At 41.6% G+C, this 16,084-nt stretch overlaps 1 protein-coding gene across 2 annotated transcripts in view; it reads right to left on the bottom strand.

The window, feature by feature from the left end:
- Positions 1 to 16,084, bottom strand: part of BEND5 (BEN domain containing 5) — a 1,382,785-nt gene that overhangs the window by 1,053,447 nt on the left and 313,254 nt on the right. For both annotated transcript variants that reach the window (XM_084852552.1, XM_084852551.1), the window contains exon 4: positions 11,464 to 11,558. In XM_084852552.1, coding sequence (XP_084708678.1) covers positions 11,464 to 11,558 — 95 coding nt within the window. The remainder of the gene's footprint in view (positions 1 to 11,463; positions 11,559 to 16,084) is intronic.

Here is a 16,084-nt window from a genome sequence, read left to right as displayed (position 1 = left end):
ATCTGGCGTTTCATATAAAATATACAAACAGGTAGGTTTCTGTGCAGCACACCATCTTGCTTGGGTAGATTTCTTATAAAGGATTTTCTTAAGGAGTCTTAACCCCCTATGTCTGATAAAAACAAAGTTTAATTTACATAATTTTCATCGAACTATGTTTTCCTTAAGTCAAAGATGGGATTAAAAGGTTTCCTTTTGCTTATTTCAGTTTCACAACCAATGGTTAATTCATGGTTACGAATTTAATAATGTAAGTGCTGAAAATCCACCACTACGTTCTCACATTTTAATTGAGTGAAGTGTTTGAGCTGATCTTTTTTCCATGAGCCAAAAACCTGTCCTTCCTTGAGAATGAAGATTATTTGGTCTTCACTGCAGTGGTGGCCAGTGTGGCAGTTTACTTGGTGAAACCACCAGCTGCTTGGAATGGCAATGGAAGGAGCAGTGTCTTCCCACCCTTACCTTTCATTGTGGGTAGGCACTGGTCAAGGTGTGTGTGGGGGCCTCTGGAGGATGTAGAGGCAACCATTCACTTGGCAGCCATGTACACGCATGAAGCTCATAGTAGCCCCTACGTTCACCGCCACCTCCTGGTACTGAAGGTAAGGGGTGGCAAGCCCCCTCCCCTATCACCATGCCATTGTTGTTCAGTCGTTAAGTCGTGTCCGACTCTTTGTGACCCCATGGACCATAGCACACCAGGCCTTCTTGTCCTGCGCTCTCTCCCGGAGTGTGCTCAAGTTCATATTCATTGCATCAGTGATGCTATCTAGCCATCTCATCCTCTGCCGTCCCCTTCTCCTTTTGCCTTCAATCCTTCCCAGCATCACGGTCTTTTCCAGGGAGTTTTCTCTTCGCATTAGGTGGCCAAAATATTTCAGCTTCAGTTTCAGTATCTGTCCTTCCAATGAGCACTTCAGGGTTGATTTCCTTTAGGATGGACTGATTTGACCTCCTTGCAGTCCAGGGGACTCGTAAGAGTCTTCTCCAGCACCACAGTTCGAAAGCATCAGTTCTTCGGCGCTCAGCCTTCCTTATAGTCCAGCTCTCACAGCCATACGTTACTACTGGGAAAACCATAGCTTTGATTATGCAGACCTTTGTCGGCAAGGTGATGTCTCTGCTTCTTACTATGCTGCCTAGGTTGGCCATAGCTTTCCTCCCAAGGAGCAAGCGTCTTTTAATTTCATGGCTACAGTCACCATCTGCGGTGATCTTGGAGCCCAAGAAAATAAAACCTGTCACTGCTTCCATTTCCATGCCATGGTGGCTGGCAATTTCTACTAGTGAACCGCCATACCAGCCAGCAATACTTCACTGTAGAGATTACTGCATAAATATCATGAATCGTTTTTTCAGGCAGTATATCAGAAAAACTGTATTAGTAACAGGTTACAAAATCCTGAGCATGATATACAAATGTGCGAGTAGGAGCATGGAGCCACTGTTAAAGCAGAGTCCTCAGTTGTGTGGGGAGTTCTACTCACATACAAGCAAATGCGAGAATTGTTATTCAGATGCTACTCCTGCTCAATGTGGCAAATTCAATAACTGAGGGGTGGAATGGCACACACAGGGGTGTAAGAAGTGGGGTATGAAGAGGGAGCTGAAGTAAGTGGTTGTAGAATGTATATACAAATTAAATATTAACAAGTCACTGAATGTGCATCGTATTAACCCGAGAGGTTTCAAGAAAATCAATTGTGAGAATGCCATGAATATCTCTGACTGCATTTCCACAAGTGAAGATTACATATCCACTGTTTCAGTAAGTGTCCCCAACAAAGAAACAGGCTTCTAAACAATTATTGCATATTTGTATGCACATGCACACAGCAGTACCTTACACAAGGTGTTGCATGTTAAGTCAATTGTACTAGAGGTGAGCCTATGCTTTTGCTGGAAGGTTTTTTGGCAAAATTCAGTGAGTTGGGGGCTGGTGAAAGGAAAGGCAAATAACTGAAGGATGGGGGAAATTGAATATTTTTCATCAGGTGGGAGGCTTACTAGGAAAAGTGGTGGTGGGCAACATAGCTGTAATTGGCAGCCCACTGGCAGTCCTTGTTCTCCACAATGCCCCCAGGGAATGACACTACATTATGACACCTTTTTTTCCCAACGAAATCCCTGAAATGAAACTATCATATAGCTTTGTTCCCAGGGTGCCATTGCTTAGAAAAAGGGGCCACCAGTGGACTGCTAAATACAGCACTAAATTCCTTCCTCGAAGTAGCAGGAAAACTATTTTCTAATGGAGGAAAAGGGTGGAGAGAAAGCCACTGCTGCCCCCAATTTTCCTGATAAGTGCCTCCCCGAAATGTCCTCCAGCCTCCACTACCACCCCCAAATTGCTGAATGCCCTCCACACTTTTGTGGTCTGCAAATGTGGCCAAATAAGTCAGGAGGGTAGGTTGTGGCTCAGTATTGAAGTTTATCGAACGGGGAATAATGAACTATCATTGTATCTGTTGGGCAGTAGTCCAATAGCATACATAACAGCAAGCTAGTGAACACTTTGAAAAGAAAAGAATGGTGGGCACCTCGTAAAACAGCAAGTTGATCTTTGTTTTGAATGGAGAACCAACCACATATATTTAAGCCCACCCTGAGAATGTTTTTTTGGGGGGGGAGTGTGGGGGAGGAGATGTGGGTAGTTTAAAATATAGAGGGACACTAATATTATTTGCAGAACTTGGGGGTAAAATTCAGCTAACAGTATCCTGCAGTTTGCAAGGGTCTTCACAGCTTTGTGACCATTTGAATCAAATGCTTGCAAAGCCCTGCACCTTCTCTTAACATTTGATGAAAACTTTCTCAAAAGCTCTACCTCTTTCAGCATGAGCAACGAGATGCTCATGCATTCCTAATGGAAATCAGGCCTTACCTCCTTACCTGCCTGTAGCTAGTTACCCTGAAGTGCCCAGAGCTCAGTGGTGGTATATTGTCTGAATCCCTCTGGCCACATATGCTCCAGGCATAGGAGTCAATATTTGTTCCTGACAGTTTTCCTTTTCCCCAGCTCAATTCCTAGAATTGGAAACTGAAGATTAGAGGCTACACAGTCCCAGGGATAGCCTGTGGAAAACACCTCTGAGCTCCACCCCTGCATAAGATTCAGTAAGCTTTTTTTCTTTTCTTCCCATTTTACACCATAGTTACTACTGACTTTCTTCTTACTTTCCCATGTGTAATTATTACTGACCTCTAATTACATTTTCTCTAGGGTGCAAGTAGGGTTGTTTTTTCTCTGGAAAAAACTCTCTGGAGAAGACCCTGATGCTGGGAAAGACTGAAGGCAAAAGGAGAAGGGGATGGCAGAGGATGAGATGGCTAGATAGCATCACTGATGCAATGAATATGGACTTGAGCATGCTCCGGGAGAGAGCACAGGACAGGAAGGCCTGGCATGCTATGGTCCATGGGGTCATGAAGAGTCGGACACGACTGAACAACAAAAGGGTTGGAAGGGGCCTATATGACCACCGAGTCCAAGTGACAAAGGTATACATGCCAACCAATCCCAGATGGTTGCTGTATACACACACAGAAAGGAACTTGGAAACAAGTTACAGCTATTCAAAATTCAACTGTTGCCAAAACAGCTCTGCCCTCTCCTGATCAATAAAACATGAAGAAATATAGCTGTTTATATTTGCTTTTCTATAAAACTATTAAATAAAATACAAACAATAACCCTCCTGATGTGAAGGGAAAACAAGTTTACTGGCATCTATATAAATTAACATTTAAGTTACTCCACAGGAAACTCTCCTGCACCCAAACCACTATGGGGAGAAATACTACAGCAGGGTCTAGAAGAATTTTGTAGAAGATGTAATAGATGTCAAAGCAGTACTTGACTAGAAAGACAAGTACTCATTTAATAGCCATTTTGACAAATGAAATAAAAATGAGAAATGCTAGTGACAATTTTGCCAAGGCCGCAGAGGCTTGCAACCTGACATTATGCTTTTTAAAAGTATGAATATAGAGTTGTACATTCTCTCTCTTCATGCTGTTAACGTCACGTAATATGTTGTCAGCTATCACCACTGATAAATTAATGCATGACAATCTCTCTGCAGGAGTTGTGGGCCCTGGGTCAAAGATCTGCAGGGCCCTCCGCCACTCCCCTACTCACACTGCTGCTGTGATGGTGGCTTCCACCACTGCTGAATTCCGAAGGGGAAACACAGCCAGCTACTTGCAGCCCATAGATTTCAGCTGAGTGTGGCAGCTGGCTACTTTTCCCAGTAGAAGATGGGATATTGTTCCGGTGGCCTTGTGGAAATTTTTCATTCTGTTTTGGGAAGGGCACCAAGATGCAGCTGAGGAAGTCATAAGTCAATTTATTTGTATACCACATTATTTGTATATCACATTTTCGACAATACACTGTGGTCAAAGCAGTTCACGAAACAAATATAATAGCCATAATTATATACATTACAATACAACATTAACTCAATTACTGTTCATTTAAAATATATCAAAATTTAAATAAGTGCAAGATATACGAATAGGTCAGTTAAAATATCCAGTACCAATAATAACATATGGTCACATTATACAATTACCTAAACAGTTTGTGTTAATATATGTAACAGTAAGATACCTCATCAACATCAAACCCACAGAAAAAAAGAGGGGGGAGAAAAAACCACAAGACACTTCAAGCATCCCCTCCTCAAGCAGCAGAAAAAGACTCTCCTCTCACCAGGGTCTCATGGAATGGTGTTGTGGTAATTTCTGAAGTGCAGGCACTCATCATGACCATTTCCATAGCCATGTCCCAAGGAGAGTCCAAACATTCAGGCAGCTCTGTTGATCCATGTCAACAAACCAGTTCTAGCAGTTTTCATCTCCACCAGGGGCAGGCCTTTTGTAAAGCCAATGGGCCTTAACTGCCCATTCATCCCAACTCATCCCAAAATACTTTGCATCACGACAGGGACAATATACTGTAGCCAGGAAAATTCATTTCACCCCTAGCTACTGTGAGGATTGCTGGTAAACTCAAGGGAATGAGAAATACCCAGGGGGGTGGCAGATGACATCAGCAGCCCTGCTAACAAAAATGTGCTGGTACTATGTCCCTGTGAGCCCTGGCTCCACTACATCACTGTTCCCATGTCCTAATCCAAGAAAGGGCACCCTCATCCTCCTGGCTACTCCCCTCCTGGCTGTCTCTTGGCAGCAAAGCACCAGAAGAGGCAAGATGAGAAAAGCCTCCCTTTGGGAAGACGTCCCCAAGCTGTTCTGGAGACAGCACAGCCACCTTCTTCACACACACTTAAAGTAGCAGCAGCAGCTTCCTTATGGAGGCTTCTTGGGCTGGGGGAGTGGCAAGGCAAGGGGAAAAAGCCAAGCCCTGATGGCAACCAAGGCTCTCTTGTAAAACACCTAGCACTTACTAGGTGTTATCATTTACCGCTGAATTATCTGGACTTCATCTAGCACAGTCTCCTCATTTAAAATGGAGAATGAGAATGACTGAAGACTTAACAGGTGTCAGATAGATATTTGCCAGTTTCAGCTATTATTCTACAGGGAGAAGCTGCTGTTCTATAAATACTAATTAGAGTTTTGCACTGGAATACCTAAGGTGATGAGTGTCTGGTTGTTACTTTAAAAAGATTAGTGCAATTTGAAAACTAATGTCCCCAATGAGGCAATGCTCTTGCTGAATAATCAAGAGTTATAGCTACTCTCTTCCCAAAGAGAGTGTTTGCTCCCTCCATCACTTAAAAAATGCTGCCTACTGAACAAGAACAATATTTCTCCATTTCACTTTGAAGAAGTTGCAAAACCATGTGGAACCAGGGGAATGGTAACACATGTGTGTGCAAAGCATTAAGGGTTGATCTATTATGGTATATGCTGTAAAACTAATGTTTTGGAAGAGTGATGATCAGTATATGAAATTAAGGAGCAACAACAAAAAGAACCAAAGAAAACAAGTAAGGGACAGTTGGATAATATTTGGGATGGACATTGAAAGCAATTGCTGGGGTGTGGAGAAAACTCCCTGCTTACTTTTGAGGCTTGTCCTGCTAACTCCTCAGCAGACATACTGCTCATGCTTATTTCTGAGCAGACATGCAGAGGGTTCATATTTGGAGTGTTATTTGAAAGTGCTACTGAGTAATTCAGTCCTGCTTACATCTGAGTAGACATGCAGAGGCATGTCTACGTACATCTGAGTATGCTTAAAATGGGTAGTTTAAACATTTGACCCTGCCCACTTTGCCTTTGGCAACACCCACAGATGGAATGCAGCCCACATGGACTGACATAGGTTCCCCACCCCTGGCATAGCCCAAACTTCCTCCAGAGTTCAGGCCTAGCTCATAATGAGCTCACTACCAGCCAACATTTCCTGTAGTTCCCATGTGCATTTTGGGGGCAAAGCTCGCATATTCCCAAACTTGCAAGTGTGTTTGCAAAAGGCATTCAATTAAAAAATGCACTTTAAAATGCACAGTTTGGGGGAAAATACACATTTTCATGCTTTAGTCAAGGTGGGGGGAAGTATGCATTTGGGTGCATGCTTTAAAAAAAAGAAGTGCACCCCAATGTGCACTTTTCCCGGGGAGGGGGGGAACGACACTTGTATTCAGGAACTGGAATGAGGAGAACCACGCTTTGAGGTGGAAATAGGAACCATGGTGAACTCAAGCCGCCCATTCCTAGTCTATAACTGATGAATTGTAATGGTTGCTGCTATTTTATTATTTGTATTGAATGTTTTGTTTCGATATTATCCATATTTTATTTTTGTAAATTTTTGTTTTTATTTTTGTAAACTGCCTTGATAGGACTCTCTGCCTGGAAAGGCAGCAAATACATACATCACACAAAATAAACACAATTAAGGAGAGGATTAAAAGGCTTCTCCTATTTCCACAAAGTCCTCTCTTCCAGCACTCATTTGTAAGGGTCTGTTTGCTTGGGAAAGGTGGGATTGGCAGGTAAGGTTGGGGATGATCTTCCCATGCCTTCATTATTAAACTCTTTTGGGAAAGTGCTGTAAGACACAAATCCCCCCCCCCCGCCCTGATAATTCTCCCAGACAGCTAAAAAAAACCCCCATCAAATACGATGCTAGTGAGCTGGAGGGATCTCACCCATCACTAATAATGACAGTATATGTAGGTCTGTTGTGTCACATTACTAAACATGATCTACAAAAAGCATAAGTAAGGGAGCAATCTTATGGCCAGTAGACACTGTCTTGAGGGCCATAGGATTTTTCAGTTTCTGGGAACCAAGGTCAGAGCCAGGGCTGCAAATGTGGTTCCAGAAACTGCATTCCCTTCCCCATCCCCTGCCCCCTTGTAGCCAGCACAGTTCTCTCCATACTGGCTATGACTCCGCGCTTGGAAACGGAGCACAGAGACAGCAAAAAGGGGGCGGCCCCAGTGGAGGGGAGGAGACCACGGAAGCCACTTTACACAGCTTCCTATGCACCATGTGGCCTCCTTCCCTCCCCCTCCCCCAAGCCATGGCTAGAGAGTCGAAATCAGCCATCTAGCTGAAAATTCAGGGCAGCTGGACCATGGAGGCAAGGATCACCTCTGTGCTACAGCCACCCTGCACAGGGTATTCAGCAGCCTCCAACTATCTCAATAGGATTGCACCCTAAGTTAGATCCCCCCTCAATATTTTTTGTAAAAGAAAAAACCCCCACAGCATATCGATAATGGTAATAGCAATCACCAAGAAAGACTTGAGATTTTGCCAACTCATTTTAACATCTATGAACAAGCAAATCATTCTGATCAATTTTACCTGACAGTTCATATGATATCTCATTGGTTTACATTAGCATGTCTCCTGTTTCATTGTGCCTTATCTGGCATGAAATGCAACCAATATAGCTTGATGTGACACAACGCTGAATTACTTCACAGGAGCTGTAATTTAGTGCCGTGAGATCTGACTGATGTAACTGACATAAAACCCCAAACAATGTTCACATACCATGTGAAAGGAATAGAGACATTTTCCAAATGAAATCTTCCTTAGTATTTACTCTTTTAAAAACCTATTTTCTTTGGCACACATTTTTCCCTCTCAGACCAACCCTTTCACAGACCCCTATCATCCTATACTTCTTATTCAGCTCCTGTTGATGTTCAAATGTAGCTCATGATTTTGAATGTTTTTTTTAGTATATGATGGTATTTCATAGATAAACATCAACTACTAAGTAATATTGAATGTTAACAGCTTGCAAGATATCATATTTGATATATTTTCAAAAGTGAAGCAATAAATGCTAACATGTCTATCCACTCAATCCTACTTCCATACATGCAAGCGGCAGCCAGAAGGAGACCATAGCATGGCCCTCTGTAAACAGTGCTGCATTAGGAGACCTGCATGGCGAGAACGGCTTGAATCACACTGTGGGAGGAATGCCTCCAGGTAATTCCCATATTGCATAGATCACATCTGTATTAGGGATGGACTAATCTGTTAATTTTGGTTTCTGTCAGTTTCTCAGTTTTCAAATTATAAATTTGGTTCATCTCAAATGCTGAGATTTTTTTTTACAGTTTGCATGACAACGCATAAGCAATTTTGTGCATATTTCTCATTTTTGTATGCCTTTTTGCCTAAAATACACATTTTTGCAAGCTGTTTTCCTCATATCATGCATATTTGAATGTTGTTTTCCCCAACAGATGCATTTTTGTACACATGTTTTGACTGAAGAACTCCACTGCAAATTTCAGAAAAGTGTGAATTTCGAAGGATAACTGAGTTTGCATAGCAGTTCACAAGTCCAAAATTAAGTAAGTTTGCATTAAAATGCTTACTAAACAAATTTCTTCCCCATCTCTAGTATTGCTAGCTTTTTTATGGGAGCCAGGATTTTGCAAGGAAAGGCAGACCACCTTCATGAGGAAGGACAGAAGCTCCAACATCAAGCTTAGGGCAGACAACATCATGAGCTGCACATTGCTCAGTGGGGAAGGGCAATGCAATAGGAAACAGGAGGTATATGTTTGAGTCCCATGGGTGATGCCCATGTGGCAACCACAAGAAAATGTTTTAAATTTTATGTGATATGCAAACAGACATAGTTGTATGGCTTCTTCAGTTTAGTAGCGCTGAACTGTGTAACTGCTCTTGTATTTCTGTATATTTGAAGTTTTCACAAATGCGAAGTAAGAAATCATAACGTATTTTCATTTAAAAGTGTTTCTAATATGAATAGGCTCATTCCATGACAGCTGTTTTTGCTATTAGTTTTTCGTTGCCAAGTATGTATGTAAAAATATTTTTTATTATTTCTATTTTAATTGTCATTTTTGTTAGAATAATAAAACATTTTGTAATGCTGTGGAGCCTTTTAAGCTTGACATAGCTTAGGGCCTCAGCATGAAAAAAAATCATTATTGCATCAAGGACTCATGCGAACAGATTGTATTATATCTAGGTGAGTGTGTTTGAGGTGTTACGGTATTGGTGGTGGGGAGATGCATTGACATGTTTTCTAATGGGCAAATAATTTTGAAATTATTTGCAATACAGAGAAGTTACATATGCCTGGATTGCCTAGTGCAATCCCAGTGTGGTCCCTGAAGAATCACTGAATAACCAAGCACAGCTATCAATTGTGCTAACTTCTATTATAATTTTCCTATTATTTATTGCAGAATGAAAGGAAAATATTTTAAACTATTACAGTATATGAGCACGTTATTAAGTTGCAGTTTCTACAATCATGTGTTTTTGTGTACTGTGTGGCACATCCAACACTTGCCATGACCTACTCTGGAATAATTAACCTTACTGTTTAAATAATAATGGACCATCCTATTTACATAAAAGAAATATAGCTATCTGGATGCTACCTTGATAACTACATTGTTCTTACAGGTTTCATAAGAATACAATGAAAACAGCTATAAAGATTATTGTGAAAGCATCTCAAGAATAACCTGACAGGAAGACAGACAGCTATAGCAGCATATATAACAGTGAAAGGGTGCATTTCCTATTTGTTGATATCTAATCATTCCTCGCAGTAACACTAATTTTCAGTAAAAGAAGAATGGGCCCAAATACCAGTAAAATGACCTACTAAACCAAGAAAAGCAAAGCCAACTTTACTTTTAGATGAAACTATAAAGTATTGTTTGGTTATTCTTTTTTAATAAAAATACTGATAACATATGAAGTTGTTGATTATATATACAGGAGAGAGAGAGAGAAGATGAGATGCAATAGTACCATTAAGTACCAATAGGTTATTTTTTAGAACAGTTTTAAGGTATGGCTGCAAAAGGATGTGCTGTTGGCCAATTATATAGTATAATATGGTGTTGGCCACTTATATTATAAGTGTGTTTTTAGGCAGGCAGGCAGGAAGGCAGACACATAGATAGAGATAGAGATACACACACACACACATAGATGTAAGACAGATAGCAATAGTTGATTGTCAATCACTGAGTATGTTTTCTCATTACTGGATACCCCTAGAGTCTCAGAGCATGATCTCATGAAGACATCAGTGCTTGGATGGGAGACCACCTGTTTCTATGTCATAATAGAGCCTGAAGGAGGGAATAGAAAAGAAAAGCACCTATTGCTGATATTTGCCTCCCAGCTGAGACCTCTCGCTCTCTTTCTCAGGAACATAGTCATCTTTGTTTTAATGTACATTTGGGAACAACTTTAAAACCCCGAAATACATGTTACTCAAGAAAACATGGAAGAATATTTTAAAAATATATTGGAAAACCCTGCATTTTTAATTAGCCTTACCTTGTAGACCTGTTTTACATTGTTTTATACAAATGTATGTTTCAATGGGAAACCACAGCAAGGGGTAAAGAGTAAAACAGTGGCATTCTAAAATTATTTAATAGGAAATATTAGGTATTTAGGCCATCAGGACAAAGTAAAAAGGATTTCTTTGCTAATAAGATCTTTTTGCTCAGCTCCCATTGAAAGAAATGGAGTTTCATAAAGTAAAACAAAAACAAATGGGCAACCTCATCTCATCTGTCCTGGCTTGTTCTGTCATGCTTGAAACAGAATCCTATATCTACCAAACTATTCTACCCAACTTATCAGGCAAACTGCTCCCATATATATATCTTACTACAAAAGATGGCCAGTGCAAGTTTGCACCAGCCTTTATTAGCAAAGCATCCAGTTGAATCAAATATCCAGTAAGATCCTGTAGAAAGGTGCTGGGGGAAATCTCTTATCATTCTAGACCCTGCTAGAGACATATGACTTCCTTCTCATATGCCAAAATGGTGTCGCTCACAAGATTGGGCATAATATAAAAATAAATCTAGGTTGTAGAAGGGGAAATAGCATAACAGCTGAAGTACATATGAAGAGAGCAAAGATTATCCAAGCCTAATCAAATTAAGAATAGCAGTTCCAAAACACATTGTGCCAAAAGCTTTCTCCACAAACACTATATTCACTTACCATTTAGGCCTGCTTGTGGATTTTACCATTGGGGCCATTCCATCCCGATAGAGGCTTTTTGTTTTACTGAAGTTGACAATGTTGAAAATGACCCTCTGAAAGACACAAGGGAGTGGGGAGAGAATCTCAGTTGTATTGTGAAATATATTTCACACAGATTTCTAATGTTACTTCTTTATAACTGAATATCAGTTTTAAAACAAACAACAAGGTAACCCATTACAAAAACAAAACAAACCCCACTCCTCCTTTAGGGGCATGCAAAGGCATCTTTATTTAATAGTTCCAACATTCTCCTTGTAGTGCCTTTGAGTCTGCTTTTGGATGGTGGCATATTTCTTCTGAAGGGTGCCATGACTTAGGATCACAACATGATTGTGCACATGAGGTTTTGGAGTTGCCCAGTATTGGTTAGAAAATGATTTACATATAAGGGCAAATTTCTGGCCCAGTCTGCATTTGAAGGTTGTGAATTGCATTTTACTGGTAACCATTCTAGTGGAAAAAGAGAAAAAGAGAAGGCAAGGCAAGGATAAGGGGAAGATGGCTGCGAGCAAAACTCCAAAAAACAAACATTTATTATTACTAAGCCTCTTGTGCATTCCTCACTAGAAACAAGATACCAAGGAAAACTCATGGGAGCATGTCATGAGTCTACCACATGCTGCTGTAAAACAGCTGTTGGGTGGGTCCAGCCCTTGCCACCTAATGAGGCTTCACACACTATAACAAAAACAGTGTGATATCCCAAGTAAAAACAAACATGGCCATGTAAATACAGAATGCATGGAATAGATTCAGAACTGATTAATGAATCTGAGCAAGTAGCCATTGGGAACCCTTTTTAATTAAGAAAGTAAGCCATTTCTGATTCTCTAGCTGCTAAATTATATATACTGCTTTGCACCTTGTACTCTGAGGTCACCTGATCAGGTCCTACTTTAGGTGTGTTCATATGAACCTCCTTACATGTTCAGTCAATGCACAAGGGGAGAGTAGGATTGCACCCCGCAGGACATGTCCCCAGTGCCAACACACACACTGACCACAACTCCCAGCATCCATGCATTCAGGATTGCTGTGAAAGAGGCTGTACATTCAGCCGAAGGTCCTATGTTCAGGCCTTAAGTAAACATGCAGTGGTTGGGGACAGAAACAGAAAGTGTGATTGTGTTGTCCCCCACATTCATTCTAAATACGTTTGGAGGTTTGGTCAGAACTAGTGCCCTTCACCAATGTTTCTGGAAATGTTTTGTGTTACACTCTGTTTATGCTCAGAAGCTAGGCTAAATCCACTTTTCCATGTGGGATTTGATTAAGTGACATAACCTCAGCAGAGATGTCTATTGAGATGATGGGGCAAAATGAAAATTACTCTAATAGAAAGTAGGTAATTTGGTGCTCTCAAACTGTCTGCAATTTCCCTTTGTGTGCACAGCCTGTTCTACCACTGTCTTGTTCAAAGTCATCCATGATTGGCCCAAGTATTTTACTATGCTGAACAACTGCACCACAAGATCCAGGAGGATTTCTTATAGCATTGCAAGGATGCTGAGAAGCAACTCTTAGATTTTACAATGATTCATTGGCACCCCTAAAAATGTTGCTTCCCCAGGTTGTAAGGCCTCAGGCCTGTAAGCAAGTAAGGCCTCAGACCTGTAGGTTAATAGTAGTTTAGAGAGGCTTAGAGATCCATAATGCTCTCTGCTTTGGTTCATTATTAAGTGCAATTTCCTTGCAAGTGGGCTCCTTGGCTTGTAAGATGAGTCAAAGGTTGATATCGCCACCTCAGCACATTCCATGCTAACGAGCTCTGGTACCATTTATCTTATCAGAGCCTAGGATGTGCCTGAGAAGTGAGGCTATGTTTATGCTAAGCTACAGGTGTCTGTGTTGGGAAAGTTATGATTGCTTTCCTCCTGACCAAGCACTGTTAGTCTATGCTAGGAAAGTTGCAGATGAACACTAACTCTAGTTTTCCTGTCATGCTGCCTCACTGCTAACATATATGGTATAAAACCAATCTTACCCCTTGGCTCTGGGTTCAGAGAATCAGAGAATCATAGGATAGTAGGGTTGGAAGGGCCTATAAGACCATCAAGTCCAACCCCCTGCTCAATGCAGGCATCAGAAGCTGTCTGATCCAACCACTGGGCCCACCTGTATGCTGTAAGTATTCAATAAAGTCTCCTTGTAAGCAAACCTGAATCTGGCTTATTATCTTGGCACCTCTAAAGTCTGGAAGCCCACTGCAGGGGCACACACTTGGTGCAGTGAGCAGGGTGCCAAGGGAGTTGCTATGTTGAGATTCGAAGGGAAGGAGGACCATTGAGTACGCCTGTGTGCTGTAAGTACTCAATACAGTCTCCTTGTAAGTAAACCTGGATCTGGCTTATCACTTTCGTGGCACCTCCAAATGGCTGGGGCATCCACAGGTGACTGCTTGCATTGCGGTGATGTCTGCCCTGAGGGAATACCATCACTTTGAGATTCAAGTCTAACACCCTAATTTAAATCATTTTAGGGTGCAATCCTATGCATGTTTAGACAGAAAAAAGGTCCTACAGCTCCCAGCATGCCCAGCCAGCATGGCTAGTTTGGGCATGCTTGGAGTTGTAGGACTTTTTTCTGTCTTAACATGCATGGGATTGCGCCTTTAGTGATATTTCTAAAATTTGATTCATAGGTGCTCTGAGTACATGTGCTATAGCTCTGATGGAGGGAGCAATCCTAACAAGATCGATGGTCACCTCCGACCCCAGGGGCGACCACCTATCTAGTGCAGGGCAGGAGGAGTGGTGAGCAACAGATCTCCTCCTCGCTCCCCCAGCCCTGCTTTCGTAGCTAGACAGCCAATTTCAGCTGTCTAGCCACAGGACCTCGGAGCATGGGAAGCGGTGACCGAATGACACATAGTATGTGTCATATTGGATTTTCCAACTTCCCCGCACTGCTCCTGGGAACGCCCCATTTTCACTGCTCCACACTGCTCTTACGAGTGCGGAGCATGGGGCCGATCCGCGCTGCCTATGAGGCAGCACGGGAGGGGGTGAGGGTTGGTTATCCTGGAATTGACCTTGGAGCATGGGCTCCGAGGTCAGTTCCTGGGAGCCAACCTATCCTATGGCTATCTAGCCGCTGACTAGCAGCCATAAGATTGTGCCCTAAATGTCTTGAGAAAAGTAACGTATTTAATCTTATTTCCTATTTTGAGCCTTCAGGGGAGAGTTCCTGAGCTTATGTAGTCAGAACAGCAGCAACCAAGCACAAGAGGGAGGTTTCAGCAGAAAGCTGGGGAAAGCCTGAGGTTTGCAGAAATACAAAAAAATATTTTAGGTAAAACATTGTCAGAGCCATGTATGTACTAATTTCATTACTCACTAATTTTATTTTCCATATTTCCAATTTGCTATATTCAAGCTGAATTTCTAAAGGGTAGGATGTCCACGTCATACAACTGTGACAAATTTCTGCTATTTAAATCCCCTCAAATAGCATTATGGTAGTCTGGGATATTTATATTCAATAGTAAAAGTGAGCTAATTCCAAACTGTATACTAGCTAGGAGCATTTGAGAGGATGGCAAGGGAAGTGGAGAGAGAGAGAGAAGTGTTGTTGTTTATTCAGTCAGTCGTGTACTTCATGGACCAGCCCAAGCCAGAGCTTCCTGTCGGCCGTTGCCACCCCCAGCTCCCCCAAGGTCGAGTCCATCACCTCCAGAATATCATCCATCCATCTTGCCCTTGGTCGGCCCATCTTCCTTATGCCTTCCACTTTCCCTAGCATCAGCATCTTCTCCAGGGTATCCTGTCTTCTCATTATGTGGCCAAAGTACTTCAGTTTTGCCTTGAATATCATTCCCTCAAGTGAGCAGTCTGGCTTTATTTCCTGGACTGGTTTGATCTTCTTGCAGTCCAAGGCACAATTTGGCTTATATTTGTAAAAGCATATTAAGTTGCAGAAAATTGCTTAGTTAATCCTGATCTTCTCAGTGATCAAATGAAACAAACAGGATCTCCACACCAGTGCCTTTATTCTCTGGACGCAGTTATGCTGAGTCTGGAATGCGGGAAGTTGCTAATTCTGCTAAGCCTGAGGTGACTAACAAAAGACAGCTGGCAAAGACTGAGAATGGTTTCATCCCAATCAAGTGTCTCCTCACCCCCACCCCACTACTAATAAGTTGAGTAAATGAAACCAGCTAAGTAAAGCAGTACATTTATCTATATTTAAAATACAGGCAAATTCCATCACTTGCTCTCACAGAACAGTAAGCAAGGAGCTGTAGTCCTTTCAAACACTATGCCACCTGAAATCCTTCCACAGCAGTGATTAACTTCATCAAACTATGCCACTGGATTAATGGAGCATAGAATCCTGAGGCACTAAAATATGAAACTATGGAATATTCTCAGTGGAAGTTAAAATCTGCTTCGTAGCCCACCCAGTGAAGTGTGTAAAAATGTAATAACTTGGGTACACACCTTAACCACAAATATATGTAGCTTGCTCACTAAAGTATACAAACATCTCTTGAAGTGAAATAGTGTAATAAAATGTTGTGATACACTGAACAAACATTTGCTGAACAAGTAAAATAGGTAGGTGGTATGTGGTGTTT

Source organism: Heloderma suspectum, chromosome 4, assembly GCF_057233095.1.
Source record: "Heloderma suspectum isolate Gila_16-S chromosome 4, 16-S_ref, whole genome shotgun sequence".
Lineage (NCBI taxonomy): Eukaryota > Metazoa > Chordata > Lepidosauria > Squamata > Helodermatidae > Heloderma > Heloderma suspectum.
This window is presented reverse-complemented; position numbering and strand designations above follow the sequence as displayed.